This window comes from Ailuropoda melanoleuca, chromosome 11, assembly GCF_002007445.2.
Source record: "Ailuropoda melanoleuca isolate Jingjing chromosome 11, ASM200744v2, whole genome shotgun sequence".
In the NCBI taxonomy this organism is placed as follows: domain Eukaryota; kingdom Metazoa; phylum Chordata; class Mammalia; order Carnivora; family Ursidae; genus Ailuropoda; species Ailuropoda melanoleuca.
The window spans coordinates 81,467,611-81,486,235 of NC_048228.1; the positions used below are offsets into that span (position 1 = coordinate 81,467,611).

Sequence of the window (18,625 nt, forward strand, 5' to 3'; positions counted from 1 at the left end):
ACTCAGGTGTCCAGTAAACACTAAGAATTAGGATAAATCAGAACATGGCTAAAAATGAGTTAGAATTCCGTTAGAATAGTAGTCACTTGAAACTTTTGATTTCTCAGTTTCTTAAAGCCATCTGGACATTCTTCTAATTAAAAAAGAAAATCTGTTTTTAAGACTGAAAAAAAATCAAAATTTCTGGTGGGTGTTCTTGATAATTTAGTTTCAGACTATCATGGCATACTTTTTGGCAAAATAATCCAATAGTCCCAAAACTCTGAAACTCAGCCAGTCTCTCACTGATTATTATATAACCACTGCTTAGGAAACATGGCCTCTCATTTAAGCTCTTGACCTAACAAGGCAGTTTTTATATCCTGGTCAGAAAAATGTACATATTAATTTTGGTTCAAGATATGTAAACAAATTCATAAGCAATGTGGGATGTTAAAGGAAAAAAATAGATTTTTAAATTAGATGATTTTTAACAGAAAAGACTGTTCAGCTGCCTGGAAGGCATATTTTTCAGCTGCTGTTTAATTTGTGAGCGAAATGAATATGCAAACTGAACATACTGCTTAATTGGCCTTTACAAGGGAGATCGATAATGCAGAAACATTAATTGTTTCAGCTTTACAGCCGAGACTGAAAAAGAGAAACAAGAGTGGATTGAAGCTGTGCAGCAATCGATAGCAGAAACTCTCTCTGATTATGAGGTAGCTGAGAAGATTTGGTTCAATGAGTCCAACAGGAGCTGTGCCGATTGTAAAGCCCCGGACCCTGACTGGGCATCCATCAATCTCTGTGTTGTCATCTGTAAGAAGTGTGCAGGTAATTAGCGATAAGTTATGCTCATCACTGTTTGGTAGCAGATTGGCACTGAATGCTCTTGACTGTCATACGTAATGTGTCCCAGCTAACAGTTGTGAAAAATAAAAACAGAGAAGGCTTATTACATTTAAATTAAATTTAGCAATATCTTATAGTTCTAAAGTTCTCTTATGCATGACTTAGATGTAAAAATTGATTTTTAAGCGTGTAATCATTTTGGGTGCCTCCTGGTCCATGTGTGGCTTTTAAAAGGACAGTGTTGAAATTTTTAGATTTTAAGGTGAGTGTGTTTTAGAATGCACCCTGAACATGTTTGCATCTCTGCATGATTTGCCCACTTTTCCCCAGTCATATTTTGTAAGATGTGTATTTTATATCAAGGTCATTCAGAGCTCTAAACTTGGTCCAGCAGATCTGGTATCTCTTTTAATGAGAGTGTTTGTTTAGAAGCATTTCCAAAAAGTATTGAGGTTTCTGACAGTAACCAGTACTATTACTGGTTACTGTCAGAAAGATAACCAGTAATATCTTACTGTGATTTTACAGCTCACAGACCATCTGACAGCTCAGTGTATTTGGGGGTTTACAGTTGTTCCAGTGAGTGGAGGGCATGGACTCTAGCTTAGGTGTGTAGTCATAGAGGTCTCGGAGGAAGTTAGCCACATCCTAAACTTCACTTTCAGCTTCCTGGCATTAAAGGTACTGTGCTGGTCCTGGGAATTAAAAAATGTGTAAGAGGTTGCTATGTCCTCCACAGATATATAAATACTAATTGCAGTGGAGTATGATGATGGCAAGACCAGAGTGGAGTACAGGTTTCATTGACCTCAGCTAGGGCAGAGACTAGGACAGTTGCTTCGGTCCTTAATACTTTTCAAGAGTTCTGTGCTTCCACAGTTCTTATCACACTAAGATTTTCTCAGGAGCTAATTAACCTCAGTGGCAACAAGAAAAAGCATCAGCTAATCCCCCTCTACTTTGTATTTCTTCCCAACCTTTTTTCCTCTCCAGTCTAATTGGAAGAGAGCCTTTGTGTTGTCCAAGGCAATTCTTTCTACTCCTGTCTCCCTCTACTTTCTTCTCTTCTTGGGATCCTCACCTCATCACTTATTCCCTCTCTGTAATAATTCAACCGTGGGTTCTTTTGTTTCAGCATATATACTTATGCAAGTCTGTTGTCTTGACACTAGCTTCCTGAAAACTTCCCATTCCCCTGTATGTATCATTCTCTCTTTTCCCTTCACAGACAGGGTACTCTCAAGAGTAGAATTCTGCACAGCTTTCCTTCCTTTTTTAACTTCCTGGTTTTTCTTCATCCTATGATCAGTTTTCTCTTCTCTCTAGTCCAGTAAATATATTTTCACCATGTTTACCAGTGTATTTTACCCCTCAGTTTCTGTGTGGTCCGTTCCTATCTTTATTATCTTCCCTGAAGTATTTGGCACTGCAATATTTGACCAGTGTTTGTGACTTCCCATCCTCCCTTAACTTCCAAAATACCATTTTCTCTTTGTGTGTTCTTAATACTCTGGTCATCCTTTTCAGGTTACTTTTCCTTTGCCTGGTCCTGAAATACATATGTTCCTTTGGGTTACATCCTCAGTTCTCTTTCACTCCGATGTTCCTGGTTGATGTTATTTATCATTTAAGTTCAACACTCACTTATAAGTGGACGATTCTCACTCTGTTGGACACCATACTCATAGGTCTACCTACTGAACTCTCTTCTTGGATTTGCCCAAGAGACCTCAAAAATAGCATGTGAAAAATGGAGCTGTCTTTGCTTCCCAGCTCATTACATAAAACCAAACATTCTCATTTATTCCAAATCTTGGTCAGAAGTGATACTGTCTATCCTACATTCAAGCCTAAAACCTGAGATACCTTCTTGACTCTTCCCCTTTCATTAAAGCCAACCAAGTCCCAGCAGTTATCATCTCAGGATTTCTGAATCTGCCCTCCCTTTTGTTGCTCCTCCTGCTTGTTTCAACTCAGATTCTTTTTTCTTTTTTTTTTTTGCCTCCATGACTTCAGGGATTCTTTCCAGTTCTTCTACCTATTTTCTGAGTTCATCCCCTTTCAGTGACGCCTTTCATTGGTCTTTATAAATGCAAACCTATGCATAGTTCTGCCCTTGGGATTTTAGGACTTTGTGCTCTGAGTAGTTACCATTTTAAAGAAGGGAGGAAAGGACCTTCTTACCTAATGTAGAGAGAGGAATGAGTTTTCATGCTCATAGGCAAAAAGTCCTTAAGATAGGGACAATGTCTTGAATACCTTTGTCCCCTCCTCAGCCTAGAAAGCATCGGACACATTCCTGGGTGCCCAGTAATGACTGAATGATGATTACACAGCATAATTAAATTGATGCTAATAGAATGCTGGGCTCTTACTCTCTTTCAGGCATATGACTAAAATAAAAAATCCACTTCATATTTTTAGATACATGTTTATTAGAGTTGCTAGTTTTTTGTTTTTGTTTTGTTTTATGTTTTTTTAGGAGTAAAAGGATATCTGTGTTCACATACATGGAATTTAAACAGACCTATTATAAAAGGTTTTCAGTAACCTCTAATTGCCAGTTAATTACCAAGCGATGAATATACACACATATATATTGGTACACACATGTACCTAGTTAAAACTGTAGTTTTGTACCACTACGGTAGTGATGAAGATAATTACTGTTACCTTCATTGTGGTTGGGATTTCTGTATAATTGTCACCACTACTCTTAATGCTGTTGGCAAAAGGAAAAGAAAGTAGATATTGGTGTGTTTTAAGTTGAAAAGTTATATACATACACACATACATGTATGCAGAGATACACATTTTTTTAAAGATAAAATACATATACATACAAATGAAATAGAAATGCAATTGTGTCTTGACTTCAGGACAACATAGATCTCTAGGACCGAGAGATTCCAAGGTTAGAAGTCTAAAAATGGATGCCAGCATTTGGAGCAATGAACTCATTGAGGTAAGTCCAACCTAACTGTGGATGTGGTTAGCAGGGATCAGGTGGTAGTTAGCAGTGGGGTGGCATGAATTACTTTAGGAGTTTTTTGATAAAGTTCTCACCACACTGTAAAAGTGGCTTGTAGCCTGTTTAGTAGTAGTCTTCCTACTTCAACTTTTAGAATGCTTCTTAAATGAGAGAGTTACTTTAAAAATATAAACTACGAGGCATTTCATAGTAATAGCTACTTTTAAAGGCTTGACAACATTTTTTTTAAAGCCAGAATTTCTTTCTTTTTAACACAGCATGGATAAAATATTAGAAAAGTGAATGAAAACATTTGGCAAAATTATCTATTCTTTCTCTTGGCCATGCTCTGTCATTAACTGCACTCATGTCTGACTTTCTGTTTCCTGTTTCCATTTTCTTCTTGGATTTCAGTAACCCTCTCAACCACATTACCCCGCCTACTCGGCCATTTTAAGTGAATCTGTCTCTATGTGAGCTTCAAAAAATAATAATGCTTTTGTTGCAATTTGGGTCACTTGTGGTTTCTTTTCTAGCTTATCTTGTGCCGTTACTAAAATCAATGAGGCTGTACTTAAAATAGAAATATCTGCTTTCACACTCCATCTTCCTGAAAGATGTGGGTTTTTCATGTGTTTTTGCATATTTTATACTAAGTTATATTTTTTTTTGGGGGGGGAGTATGCACGTGGGGGCAGGGGAGGGACAGAGGGAGACAGAGAATCTTAAGCAGGCTCTGTGCTCAGTGCAGAGCCCTATGCAAGGCTCGATCTCATGACCCGAGATCATGACCTGAGCTGCAATCAAGAGTTGGACGCTTGGGGCACCTGGGTGGCGCAGTCGTTAAAGCGACTGCCTTCGGCTCGGGGCGTGATCCCGGCGTTTCGGGATCGAGTCCCACGTCAGGCTCCTCGGCTGGGAGCCTGCTTCTTCCTCTCCCTCTCCCCTGCTGTGTTCCCTCTCTCGCTGGCTGTCTCTCTGTCACATAAGTAAAATAAAAAATCTTAAAAAAAAAAAATTAAAAAAAAAAAAAAAAAGAGTTGGACGCTTAACTGACTGAGCCACCCAGGCGCCCCCTACTTTATATTTTAATTTGTGAGTCAGGTTTTTGCAAATTCAAATACATTTTATGAGCTCATATTGTTTTATAACTTTCTGACTATTTAGCTCTTTATCGTCATTGGAAACAAAAGAGCAAATGACTTTTGGGCTGGTAATCTTCAAAAAGATGAAGAGTTACATATGGACTCACCTGTAGAAAAGAGAAAAAACTTTATCACTCAGAAGTACAAAGAAGGAAGATTCAGAAAGACCCTACTGGCGTCTCTCACCAAAGAAGAATTAAATAAGGTATCAAAAAATATATAACAGTAGACATGGCTCTTGATGTCTTTTGAAACATGGGTCAAGGAGTTTGGAAAGAATTTTAAAAAGTCCTTTACTGTCTGATAAGAGTATTGTTTAATGTTATTTTATTTCCATTTGTGAGATTGTACTATTGATTTTACCACTGTTTTACTTAAGAATTCATTACCTATAGCGAATAAAGTCTTTGTCCATAACATGAGTTTCCAGCTAATTTAGGCCTACTCCAGTGTTCTGAGAACTATGCAACTTTCCTTATTTTAGGGACAAGACACTGAGCATAACTTCCAACTTGTACATTGTTGGCATTGTGTCACCAAAATAAACATCATTTACTCAGTGTATTGTTACGAGCAATGCTTTGCTTAATGCTGTTGACCCCACGTGTTGTTTGCCTTTGGCTGAGTGATTCCAGACTTGGTGGCTGTTTTATGCTGCTCACTTGTTCTTTACCCTTTTGGCAAAGGATTTGTTAAGCATCCTGCCTGATTTCTTTTTTGAAATGGCTACTTCAATTTCTTATGTGTTAGGAGGCTTGTCGAAATAGAGATACTTAATACATGTACTTGTACATGCCTATTGTTTTTGTGCTTAGAGAAAACATTCTTTCATAGTTCTTTTTTTAGTATGCTTTTAGTGGCAGTACTTATGGATAAAAATCCTCAAGTAAGTAGCATTATGCTGAACATTTTGGAAAACAAATAAAGGCCTTTTTCATCCTTCTGTAGAAATTACAAAATCATACAATTGATTCACATGTTTATCGGATTAATTCCTCTAAATTAAGTTTTTAGTCTTAGTACATCTTTGGTGATCATAAAGTGAGGCCACCAATTGATTTTAAAGCAATGGCACAAAACATATGAAGGATTCAGAATGCGCAGCTAAGGTAGAAGAGAGTGGGTGAGATGGTGTGGGGAAGGGGTTTGGGAACTATGTGTGTGTATAGGTTATTACTAAGACATTTTGTTTTGGATGGTGGTTTCATTAGTGATAAATACATTATTAAAATTGACCAGTTATACCAGACATACATGGAATAATAGCAACAGGGTATCATAAACCAAGGATTTTGATTCTGTGCACCAGAGGTCCATAATAAATATGTAGATAGTAAGTTGTGGATTTTGAGAAGTAACTGGTGAAGTTAGAGAACCAGGGCACAGCTTCCTCTAATGGTTTCTTTCTTTTTGATAGTGATGGGTATCTTATTAGCAGGTATACTAATAATGTCCCCAAATGAAGCTCTGTCTGCCACACCACACAGTTTCCATTAGATAAGTTTTACATTATTACTAGCCAATGAATTCTTCTAAGAATATTTAGAGAAGTCTACCCATTGGGATTTATTGCTACAGTGGACTTCTCAAAAATGGTACTCTTCATGTCAGCAAATAATTTTATTGAATAGATATATTTTTAATTGAGATATATTTTATCTCTAACATTATATAAGTTTATTCAACCTCTTGATTTGGTACATTTATATATTGCGGTATGATTGTCACTGTAGCTATAGCTGACACTTGTATCACATAATTGTCATTCCTTTTTTGTAGTGAGAACATTGAAGTTCTAGTCTCTGAGCAGTTTTGAGGTAAATTATACGTATAATTAATTATAGCCACTATGCTGTTCATTAGATCTCCAGAACTTATTTATCTTCTAGTTGCAAATTTGTATCCTTAAACAACATCTCCCCACCCTCCAGACACCCTGTGGTAACCACATTCTAATCTGTGTTCCTATGAGTTTGGGTTTTTTAGATTCTACATATAAGCGATATATAGTATTTGTCTTTCTCTGGCTAATCTCATTGAACATTATGACTTCAGGTTCCATTCATGTCCCAAATGGCAGGATTTCCTTCTGCCTCATGGCTGAATAGTATTCGTGTGTGTGTGTGTGTGTGTGTGTGTGTGTGTGTGTGTGTGTGTACCATGTCATCTTTATTCATTCATCTGTTGATGGATACTTAGGTTGTTTCCATATATTGGCTATTGTAAATAATGTTCTAATAGACATGAGATTGCAGATCTGAACTCTTCTAATAGGTGTGCGATAATATCTCATTGTGCTTTCGATTTGCATTTCCCTGATGGTTAATAATGTTGAACATCTTTTCATGTAACTTTTGGCCATTTGGATGTCTTCTTGGAAAAATGTCTGTTCAGTTTCTCTGCCCATTTTTTAATTGGATTGTTTTTGAGCTTGTGAGTTCTTTATATATTTTGGATATTAACTCTTTATCTAATGTATGGTTTGCAAATATTTACCCCATTCTATAGGTTTGCCTTTTCATTTTGCTGATTTTTCTTCAGCTGTGAAGCAGCTTTTTAGTTTGATATAGTTCTGCTTATTGATTTTTTTTTTCTTTTGTTGCTTGTGCTTTTGGTGTTTTCTCCAAAAAGTCACTGTCAAGACCAATTTCAAGGAGCTTTTTCTTGTGTTTCTTCTAGGAATTTTAAGGTATCAGGTCTTATGTTTAAGTCTTTAATCTTTTTTGAGTACATTTTTGTGAATGGTGTAAGATAAGGCTCCAGTTTCATTTTTCTGTGTGTCCTATCCAGTTTCCCAACACTATTTGTTGAAGAGACTACCCTTTTTCCATTCTGTGTTCATAGTGGATAGATATTTATTGCACACTTACAAGTTCTGAGTTCTTTTTTAGGTTCTGGGGATACAATTGTAGTAAAATGTAAATGTGCTTCTTTTATTCATGAGAGTTATAGTCAAGTAAGGGAGACTGACTGTGAACAGCTGGAGTCCAGTAAATACACCATAACAAATACATTGTGCTGTGAAGGAAAACAGTAGCGGGGAGATGAAAAAATAAGAGGAAATACACGTGATTAACTGGGGGGGGCAGTCAAAGGCTAGTGCAGTGGACAGGATGATAGCTGGTATCTTTTTCAATAACCTCATGTTGCAGATGAGATAAACTAAGACTCAGGAAGGTGAGGGATTGCCTAAGATCACCTAGCAAATTGGTACAAAGTCAGGTATAGGTCGGGCTGTTTGATTCTGATGCAAAGGGAATTCTGTAGGCCAGCTAGACCACGGTAGGAAAGGTAAGTACATTATTTAACAGTTGACCGTCCAGGGCTGGAACTGTGAATGCATCATGGGACTTCTTGGCTGTACAGTCTGAGCTGCCTACTGGGATATTTAATGAGCAATTATTCTGAAGTTGCATTGTAGAGGGTGAATTAACCAGTGTAGGTGCACCATGTCAAGAAGGAGGTGAAATGGTGAGTCTGGAGCTAAAAAATCAGATAGTATCAGGGTGCCAAAATCACAGGGTTTGAAAGAAGATGGGAAGCCAGTAAAGTGAGGAAGCAGTAAGGATGAGAAGAGATGTGAAGGCAGCTTATTACTTCAAAGTAACAACAAAAGCAACGGCAATACAATTAGGTTCCAACAGTTGCTAGTGTTTGTACAATGATGTATAACATCAGTCAATATTGTTTTATTACCTCCTGCTTGCCATGGCTCCTTCCCATCCATACCCCACACAAAAGGAAAGATACTGGATTTGCTTTGCACTCATCTTTCAAATTCCCAAAGCACAACAATACTTTAAAAAATTATATAGATCCTGATTAGGCTGAAAAATACATACATACAACGTTCATATGACAAAATATTTAACAGATACTTCATTATTACATCTTAAATGTTTGCATTTTCTGAGCACCCAGTCATTATCATAGTACATAAGCATAAAAAATGTCTTCCTAAGCAACTGTGATGTATTGGAAAGTTGGAACATCACAACAATGGAACAATGAATTAAAACTCGGAGGTCTTGGGTTGTAATTTAAATTCATACAAAGCAGGCCTTTTGAACCTGTTGCTTAATTCAGGGCATACTTATTATTAGCTTTCTAGGTCAGAAAAGGAATACAAACTTCATCTTTTAAGTGGCTTGGCAGACTTTCATGCATTTTAATAGCTAGAATTGTATTTCCTTCCCTTAAAAGGTGTATTTTCTTTTAACGACCAGGCTCTGTGCGCTGCTGTCATGAAACCAGATGTTCTGGAAACAATGGCTTTGCTGTTCAGTGGAGCAGACGTCATGTGTGCAACTGGAGATCCTGTGCATAGCACCCCCTACCTGCTGGCCAAGAAGGCTGGACAGAGCCTGCAGATGGAATTTCTCTACCATAACAAATTCTCCGGTCAGTCCCTGTCCCTCCATTAGCCTGGTCTCTTCTTCTATATCCCCAAAAGGACTGACGCACAAATCTGCTTATTTCTCAAATAAGAAAAACCATCAGAATGAAGACAAGCATGATTATTAAAGAGATAGAAGATGCTTAAGACCATGTTTTGTTTCATTTCAAGGAAAATGTCTAGGAAGTAAATGTTTTATATTTCTTTTAATCTTATAAATCAAAGATTAAAATAGTTAATCCCACCTAATCATTTGCACCAAAATTAATTCTGATTTTCATATATGAATAATAAATATAGCAAGTGCTTATTTGCAAATTCTGTGCAATGTGAAATAAATACCTGTATATTCTGTAGTGAATTTGAAGTAACTTTTCTTCTAGCTAAAAACTCACCTATATATTCAAAAGCAAAGAGAAAGTATTTACATTTTAGATTGCAAATGTATTATTCCTGTGATTTTTCCAGATTTCCCTCAACATGACATTCACTCTGAAGGTGGATTAAGTCAAGAGGCTTCCCAGTCCACGTTTCTCTGCGACTTTTTGTATCAGGCTCCTTCTGCTGCTTCTAAACTCTCTTCAGAGAAAAAACTGCTTGAAGGTATCTTTTCTGCCTCTTTTCAGTTTTGTTATCTGTTAAAACTTTATTTCATTATCAAAACAATTGTGTTTAAATTTTTATTTTTTTTTCCCCCTTAAGAGGTTAGATTTGATCTTGCCCTAGAGAAGTATTTTTTGAGGATTTATAAATGCTTCAAGGCACAGATACTATTTCATGCACGACAGCAGGGATTTACCACTGGGCTGGAATGTTCGTGTGAATTCTCAACAGAATTCACTGATGTCTCTTTACGGCCAGCCAACTCTGTTTCAGGATTGAAGGGTTATTCCAAAGAAATGTGAAACTCAGCCCCTTCCCTCAGGGACAAACACCCTAACTGGGGAGATAATAGAGATAAATGTCAACACATAGGCAGAACTGACAAGTTTTCAGTATGTGTTCTGTCGGCATACTAAGGGATATGACGTAGCTCTGTTTGTTCTGGTTACAAGTGTATGTGTGTGTAAGTAGAATACAGCTTAAGCATGGTTTCAAAAAAATGATGGGAATTAATTTGACAACCTTTTCTAGGTTTGGGGAATTATCTGAGCAGTCATGGTAGGCATTTATCCATCTTGCACCCAGCTCCTTGTGTCCAGCGTGCGGTAAGCATTAGGAAGTGCGAAATGAGTAAGGCACAGATCTCATGTTCAATACAAATGAACTAATTTGAGAAATACAGGCAGAAAAGTGTAATGAGATCTTACTGGAACAAAGAGAATTTTAAGAGAGATCAAGCTGTATAGGCCAATTGGTGGTGGGTGTTTAGAGGCTCGAGAGCCTAGTATTAATTCTCTAGGTGGTATAATCCAGCTATACTACTCTTATCAAAGGAACAATAGGATGAAAAACTCACTTTCGAGTGTTAATCCTGATCTTTGTGCTTTAAAGTGATTATTTCAGTATAAATGCTTTATGTCCAAAGAAATGATATCCCTAAGTAGAATTATATTGGGATTAGCCCTACTTTATTAGGTTTTCCAGAAAACAGGAGCTATCCTTTAGTGAGCAGGTACTATGTGTAAAGCATTGCTTCAGGCACTTTATGTACATTAATTGTAATCCTCATAATGAAAATGGAGGAGCTCGGCATGAAACCGAGTTTTATGTCTGATTTGTGTTGTAATTGTTATTGTAACAGTTTGGCCTTGGTCAAGATGTTATGGCTGGGTGGCATTTTGAATTTAGATGGTTTTGGTTCTTTCAGCAGTTGGTTATTAATTGTCTTCCTGCACTCAAACTAATAATAAATCACAAATTTTATTGAGATTTTCTCGAAATCTTCTATTGCTCTTCAGTATTTAACCCTTAGGTAGTCAGAAGTTGGTCAGAAATGGGGAGGAGAGTACCTGCATAATCTGTGAATTGGCTATAGTAATTATTAAAATAATTGAATACTAGGTGGTTAATGCACTTGTAAATAACTTTGCAAGTTTTCTAAAATATTTCTTCTGAATAGTAGGAGATCCTAGACCCACCCTTCAAGTCACTTACAAAAAGATGAAATAGGAAATTTGAAATATGAGATTTTCTTTCTAAAACTCAAGTGTATCATAAGCACTTTGCAGCTAAAAATAAGCTTTCATTTATTTTTTGGCAAAAACAAAAAAACATTGTGCTTATAATATTTATAGACTTAACAGTTTGATTTAATATTTCCTTGAAATGGATTGCTTTTCTTAATCACTCAAGGAATAAATTGATGTTTTAAACTTGTAACTAAATCTTTTACCTTTTATAAATTAACTATAGATTTGTTGTTAAATTTTATTCCCAAAATTAGAAACTGGTGCATTCTTTGTAATTTAATTGGGGATGTTTTTTCATTTTGGAACATCTTGTTTAAGTAATATGAAATTAAGCTTTTGCACTCTGGCTCTGTAGCACAGCAGAAAAGATTTCATTGGAAAATAATCTCCTGGTAACGTATTCTTCGATGGTCTTCATTTCTTCCGTCCACTTTGTCAGCAAGTTCTGTCATTTCAAACTCAATATAGATCTCGAATCAGTTGGCTCCTCTCCATCTTCACTAATTGAATTCTAGCCTAGCCCCCATCATGTCCTACCAGGGCTGCAGCAGCCTCCGTAATTTTTCTCCCAGTAGCGACCCTAGCGTCCTTCCAAACCATTCTCCAAAGCAGATTTAATGATCATTAAAAAGGTAGATCAGATCTTGTATTTTCATTGTTTGAGTGTATTCAGCAGCTTTTCCTATGACAGAATATATTCCTGTTCCTTAGTGTGAGCTAAAAGACCCTCCTGTCCCTTCCCCCTCTTCGTTTCACATTATTCCTCCCTGCACTCACAGGCCTGGCCCCACGGTTTTCCTCTCTGCTCCTACAACATGTCATGTTCTTTTCTGCCCTTCTGGACTTTGACAATTGCTGTTCATTTTGCCAGGAGGGCACTTCCCCCAGTCTGACTTTTTCTCATTTTTCAGTCCGTTTAGTGCTACTGTAGTATGCTGTCACTGGTAGCTCTTTCCTTTCGTGGGGTTCTTCTTATTTCCATCATAGCATTTATTGCATGAAGATGATCCCTCCTTTATTGGTCTCTTTCTCTCTCTCTTTCTCTCTCTCTCTCCTCTCTCTGTCTTTCCTGAAAGCTCAATGGGACATTAGCATTTGCTGGCTTAGTCAAGATTATCAAATCTTTGGTGCCTAAAATAGTGTCGACACACGGTAGTCATGTGTAAATATTTGTTGAATAAGTGGACATTTCTCTTACCAAGTTATTACTGGTATAAAAGTGCAAGAGACTTGTTAATATTTTGTTTTTGACTTGTGCCTAGAAAGATACAGTCGTGGGTCAACAGACATGTGAATAGATGTTCAGCATCACTAATCATTAGGGAAGTGCAAATCAAAACCATCTTGTACCTGTCAGTATGGCAAGTATCTAAAAGATAAGAAGTGGATGTTGGCAAGGATGCGGAGAACCCTCATGTACCGTTGGTAGGAATGTACCTTGGTGCAACCACTGTGGAACACAGTATGGAGGTGCCTCCGAAAATTAAAAATAGCAAAACCATATGATCCGGTAATTGCACCATTGGGTATTTACCCAGAGAAAGCAGACACATTAATTCAAAAAGGTATATGCAGCATTTTTTACAGTAGCTGAGTTATGGAAGCAAATGTCTATCCATAGAAGAGTAAATAAAGAAGACATGGGGTATATATACAATGGAATATGACTCAGCTATAAAAAACAACAGTATCTTGCCATTTGGGACAATATGGGTGGACCTAGAGGGCCTTAGGCTAAGTGCCATAAGTCAAATACTGTATGAATTCAGTTATATGTGGAATCTATAAAGCAAAACAAATGGACAAATAGACAAAGCGGAAACAAAATCATAAATACAGAGAACAAACCAGGGGTTGCCAAAGGGGAGGGGGTTTGGGGAGGGTGGGCAAAATAGGTGAAGGGGATTAAGAGGTACAGGCTTCCAAATGTGAAATAATTAAGTCATGGGAATGAAAGCTACAGCATTGGGAAGATAGTAATATTGTAATAATATTGTATAGTGACAAATAGTGGCCGATGATGACCATGCTTGTCATGGTGAGCACTGCACAATGTACAGAATTATCAAATCACTGTCATACACCTGAAAAGTATGTTGTACAACGAAAAGCAGTATAACATTGTATGTCCACTAGACTCCAATTAAAAAATTATATAATCGGCTGACACAAAACATTTTGTTCGGAAAGCGTCTGCTTAAAAATGAAGAAAAAGTCGAACTACCAAGACACAAAGTTCTGGTTTTGTTGTTGTTGTTTTTTCTTTTCTCTCTCAAAATGCTGTAGCAGTATTACTCCTATTGAACCTCTGCTTTATGGAAACAAATGAATTATTAGGAAAGATTTAGAGATGAAAGTGTGGCTGTTGCCTTTGCCCCTGAATGGCAAGCACCTGGACTGCAGCACTCCGTCAGTGCATGTCAGGACAGCCGTAGAGCGAAATGATTAAACAGGAAGAAAAAAGTCAGAGTAAAATGCATGCAGTCCTTCAGAGAGTTACACTAGGCTTCAGATTGTCAGTTCAAGTTTTCAGGATTTGAGGTTCTTCTAGCCTCGGGTTATGAAGACTGATCTGTATTTTTCTTTTTCTTTCTTTTTTTTTCCTTCTCAATTTAGTGTTCATGAAGAGAAAGATTGATAGCTTGCGTTAAACCTAAGTATAGAGCTGAATAATAGCATCCTAGTTTTGTTTTCTGTTTTCTCCCCTCAACCGTATTTTTTTCCCCTTGGTGTCTTACCGTGATTTGTTGACACGGTGTTTGATTTTTAAAAAGAAAGTGGTTGATATGGTTTGCTAGAAACTCTATATAGTCTGTTAATATTTAATTTCATAAATTAGCATTGAGGGATTTTGAAGATCTTTTGTTCTAGAAATGCCTAGCTTGTGTAGTCTAAAAATGTTCAAGGCTAAACCACATTTATTTTAAATGAAAAAAATTCCTAGTGTGTATTCCTATTTTCAGTGAATGCTGAATACCATCAGTTTAGGAAATCCTTCATCAGGAAACAACTTCACGGTTTCAAAAATAATAGCTTGCCTTCACTGTTTTGAATTTAGTGTACACGTGTGACCTCCGCTCTCTCTAGTGTGTTTTAAAAATGGACATACATGCTTCAAATGTGTAACAGGTGCAGAGAGGCAGTATTGTTAAGTGGCCAAGAGGCTAGGTTCCCAGAGCTTGGCTGCCTGGGTTCTACTCTCCGCTCTGATGCTAAGAACTTGTGTGATCTTGGAGAAGTCAGGTAACCATTCTGTGCCTGTGGACAGGGCACAAGGGAGGGATGTGTCATCCTAGTAGGGCTTTTCCTGAGGATTCAGTGAGTTGTATATAAGATGTGTAGAGAAGAGTGCATGGCATGTAAATATGATGAGGAAGGGGTGAGGGCAGCAGAAGCAGCAGCAGAGGGTCTATTTACACAGCTGTTTCTGATTTCCTACTAGCCTCTGAGTTTAGGCATATCCTCCAGGTGGTAGCTGTCACCCAGTGTTCCCAACAGTAGTGTCCACGTCACTTCATAGTGGTATTTCAGTAGCTCACCTCTGGAGTCCTTTCTTGTGTTTGAACAAATTCCAGTAATTTTTTTCTTCTCTGATCTAAATATCAAGATTGAATAGAAAGAATGAACAACCCCTTCAGCCAGTCCAACCACCATACACACCAGCCTTTGTCAAACAAACAGCTTGTGTCCTGAGAGTTAACCTTTCTGTGGCCCCGGTTTTATTTCTGGTGGACATCTTTGGTAATTGGTTAACAGTGAGACTTCCTCTGTAGCAGAGTGTGTCTTGTCAACGTCAGAGTTAGGAGGGCATATCTGCATTGGGCTAAGCAAACCAATGCAGCCCAACATAAGCCCTTCATTGCTTCCCAAATGAATAGGAATGCCAAGATTTCCTATCACAGTTTTGTTATTATAAATCCTCAGAGATAATATCTGTGCCTGCCTTGTCTGACCTCTGGCCCATTTTCACTTACCCCCCCCCCCAAAAAAAAATATCAAGGGTTATAGTGGTGATAATGCTATAGGACTAAATCCCTTCAAGCTCATATTTCTAACCGAAATGAGTTTGTACTCACCTTTTTAAAGGATCTGTCATTTGTTTCTCATTAGAATTTACATAATTAGATACTGCATTTACATTTATTTTATGCTCTTGCATTTGGCACTTTTCGTTTAAGACCTTCCAACGACTCCCACTTGTCTGCCGAGAAAGGAACAAACTCCTGAACACCTGTCACATGAGACTCCTGGGGCCTGGCCTCTGCGTGGGTCTGTGGTCATCTTTCCTATTTGCTAACTTCATGTGTAATCTGGTTCTCTGGCCAAATCGATTTTTGGCAGTTTCCCCTTTCCTTGACTTTTCTCACAGTGTTTTTTCCCAGAATTATGGAGTGGTTATAGCTCAAAATGTATTTTTTGCTACTTTAGTGTCTTTTCAGTCATAAATAACTATTTCAAAAGCTGTGTTTTTCCGTGAAATGGTTTATCATTCTAGTCTGAGGATGGCCTCCTTCCACACATGCTTCCAACCCCTAACGGATCCCTGCCTCCACCATGGTTATTATTCCAGACTTACCTCCTCTCGGATTGGACTGCAAACTGCTTGAGGACAGGGGGTGGGATTCCTAACTGTGCCAGTAATTATCTGCATACTCAATAAATGTACCTGTTTTGCATTATTCTTCATGAGGATTATCCTCTTCATCTGAGTACATTGTTTTGAAGTTGTTTTATAACTCCAGTTGGTTAGTACTTTGACTTTTCCTTATATCTCAGGAATCTACAATAAATGCTCATTTAAAAATAGTGGCCTTTCATGATTTTCATATAACGGTGCAGAGTACACACTGTGACACAGGATTTGAGGTCCCGCATGGTTGGTATATCACCTTCCAGTCGGCATTGATTGGGTCTCTGTGAGCTTTCTTTCCCAGCACCCATCAAGACATTCTTTGTGCTGTTTTCCTCTGCCATTTCTGATTCAGCTTCTCATTTGGCGCTTACTCAGAATACAGTGATCCGAAGCTCTCAGGATTTGGGCCTTTTAAGTATTTCTCCTCTTGATGGTTTTGGAGGCTAAACACATCATCTTGTTTCCTTTCTTCATTATCACCCTACCTGTGGTAAAGGGAAATTTAAAGAGGAGGGTAATCTATAGTTTCTTTTAACTTTTTGTTTTGAATTGTGTTAACATAATTTCAGACTTGCAGAAAAGTTGCAAGCATGGTACAAAGAATTTTCGTATACCCTTTACCCAAACTTCCCAAATATTAATTTCTTACATTTACTTTATCTTCTTTCTTCCTGTGTATGTGTGCATATATGTACACACACGTGTATATGTGTGTGTGTGTGTGTATTTTTAGAATTACTTAAAAGTTGCAGACTTTTACCCCCCCTTTTTTTTTTACCCTTAAGTACTTCATTGTGTATTTCTCAAAAAGAAGGACATTCCCTGAAATAACTATACTATAATGATAATCAGGTAATTATCTGATGTACAGATTTTAATCATTACATCTGTGTGTATAAACCTTATTAGCCTTAAAATCTGTAGATCTAATGTATATTTTATTTTATTTTTTTATTTTTTATTTTTTTTTTAAGATTTTATTATTTATTCGACAGAAATAGAGACAGCCAGCGAGAGAGGGAACACAAGCAGGGGGAGTGGGAGAGGAAGAAGCAGGCTCATAGCAGAGGAGCCTGATGTGGGGCTCGATCCCATAACGCTGGGATCACGCCCTGAGCCGAAGGCAGACGCTTAACCGCTGTGCCACCCAGGCGCCCCCTAATGTATATTTTAAATGCAACATTATGGGTTGCTTATGTAATTTAATTCTTGGCAATAACTTACAGTTTGAGAGTTTGTATAGTCTCTAGAGTCCAGGAATAGGATGGTGAGATGATAATTCAAAAATAATTATTTTTTATCTCAAGAGACTGAAAGTTTCAAATAGTTTTTCTTCTCAGCTTTTCTTTTTTAGAAACAATTGAGTTTAATAGTTTTACCTCACTTATTAAGAGAGCTATTTGGCAAACTATAGACCTTGAATTACATCGTTAAAACCTATAGAAAATAACATGTTTTAGAATTTAATTTTCATGTTAGTGTCTTTCACTAGGAAATACATGGGATGATTAGTGGTGTGTTTTTTTTGTTTGTTTGTTTTTTGGTTTTTTTTTGCTTAATTCAACAAAGCTCATTGTTTTAATTTTTTAAAGTAGGAATTAAAAGGAAATGATAAATATTAATAAATTTTGACAATGTAAAGACAGTTTATAAAATCACTGTGTCTGGTTAGTGTTCATCCCTTTCATTTGAACTCTTTTGCATTTATATTTTTGGCATCAAGGGTTCAGTTGGGAAATAAGCTAAATGCAAGGAGTAACATGGGTACTTTTGAAATGTATAATAATGTCAAACCCACTAAAAGAGCAAAGTAGATAAATACATACTTTATCTTTGTACAAAATTTCCAGAATTCAGTAGGAGCAGAACAAGCCTGAATAGACCCGTTTCCGAAATGATGCTTTCTTCCCAGCTCCACAGTCTTCCATTAGACTCCACTCTAGCAAATAAGCATTGCATCATTTTAGAAAGGACCCAGAATTTTATTTTCAAAATTAGAAGGGAACAGCCTTTAGGAAGTAGTTGTTCTTTTGTTTTTTTGTTTTTTATGCAGACACCCTTTATTGGTACGTGCAAGGCCAGATCCAGCCATGGGGGATGCCTAGCCATGAGGGGGGATGTCTGCACATCTTATTATTATTATTATTATTATTATTATTATTATTATTATTAACATATGTATTATTTGTTTCAGGGGTACAGGTCTCTGATTCATCAGTCTTACACAATACACAGCGCTCACCACAACACACCCTCCCCAATGTCCATCACCCAACCAGTTTCTTTCCTGAGATTAAGAGTCTCTTATGGTTTGTCTCCCTCTCTGGTTTTGTCTTGTTTTGTTTTTTCCTCTCTTCCCCTATGATCCTCTGCCTTGTTTCTCAAATTCCACATATCAGTGACGTCATGTGATAATTGTCTTTCTCTGATTGGCTTATTTCGCTTAGTATAATACCTCTAGGTCCATCCACATCATTGCAAATGGCAAGATTTCATTTTTTAATGGCTGTATAA

At 37.3% G+C, this 18,625-nt stretch overlaps 1 protein-coding gene across 5 annotated transcripts in view; it reads left to right on the plus strand.

The window, feature by feature from the left end:
* Positions 1 to 18,625, plus strand: part of ARAP2 (ArfGAP with RhoGAP domain, ankyrin repeat and PH domain 2) — a 191,473-nt gene that overhangs the window by 70,366 nt on the left and 102,482 nt on the right. For all 5 annotated transcript variants that reach the window (XM_002929010.4, XM_034671975.1, XM_034671976.1 and 2 more), the window contains exons 11-15: positions 617 to 816; positions 3,714 to 3,799; positions 4,973 to 5,155; positions 9,177 to 9,351; positions 9,815 to 9,949. In XM_002929010.4, coding sequence (XP_002929056.1) covers positions 617 to 816; positions 3,714 to 3,799; positions 4,973 to 5,155; positions 9,177 to 9,351; positions 9,815 to 9,949 — 779 coding nt within the window. The remainder of the gene's footprint in view (positions 1 to 616; positions 817 to 3,713; positions 3,800 to 4,972; positions 5,156 to 9,176; positions 9,352 to 9,814; positions 9,950 to 18,625) is intronic.